The sequence below is a fragment of the Antrostomus carolinensis genome, unplaced genomic scaffold, assembly GCF_000700745.2.
Source record: "Antrostomus carolinensis isolate BGI_N321 unplaced genomic scaffold, ASM70074v2 scaffold6188, whole genome shotgun sequence".
Lineage (NCBI taxonomy): Eukaryota > Metazoa > Chordata > Aves > Caprimulgiformes > Caprimulgidae > Antrostomus > Antrostomus carolinensis.
Window position 1 is genome coordinate 32,764 of NW_010330787.1, and position 654 is coordinate 33,417.

The following is a 654-nucleotide window of genomic DNA, read 5'->3' on the forward strand; positions in this document are numbered from 1 at the left end:
GGGTGGATGGATGCTCCCCCAGACCCCTCCTGCACGGCTCCTCCTGAGCTGCAAAACCTGCTTTCCCACCAGGGCAAGCACAACCTTCACCTTGTCCACGCTGTGGGACATATCACTGCTTGGGCATTGACAAAAACTGCTCCATCCCCAGGTGCCTCCTTCCATCCCCAGGTGCCTCCTTCCATCCCCAGGTGCCTCCTTCCATCCCCAGGTGCCTCCTTCCATCCCCAGGTGCCTGCTCCATCCCCAGTGCCCCCCGAGGAGATGGTTCCCAGCAGCACCTCTGCATTGCTCATGGGCCAGGGGAGATGTTACCTGCTCCCCTTCGTACTCGCAGAGAGCCTCCACGGGGACGGGCTGCAGCGGCGGCTCGCGGCGGTACCGCAGCGGCAGGACGTGCTGGCTGCGCTCCTGCAGGGACTTCACCACCTCCTCATACTTCTCCAAGGCCTTCTCCTGGTCCTAGCACAAGGTAACGACTAAAACCAGTAAGGAAACGTGGGAAGAACGAGCTCCTGGGCTCTACTGGCTGGGGAAGAGCTGGTACCAACGCTGCCAGGATGGGGGCTGTGGCTTCTCTTTTGCTTATGTCAGTGAAAACGGCTCCTGGGTCCTGCTCTGCAGCCCTTGTGTTCCTACACCAAGAGCTCCTGC

At 61.0% G+C, this 654-nt stretch overlaps 1 protein-coding gene across 1 annotated transcript in view; it reads right to left on the reverse strand.

The window, feature by feature from the left end:
• PPL (periplakin) overlaps window positions 1–462 on the reverse strand; it is a gene marked incomplete at its 5' end in the record, with an annotated part of 11,935 nt that extends 11,473 nt beyond the window's left edge. Inside the window, one exon of the mRNA XM_010173008.2 lies at window positions 316–462. Coding sequence (XP_010171310.1) covers window positions 316–462 — 147 coding nt within the window. The remainder of the gene's footprint in view (window positions 1–315) is intronic.
• Window positions 463–654: the final 192 nt, after the last annotated feature.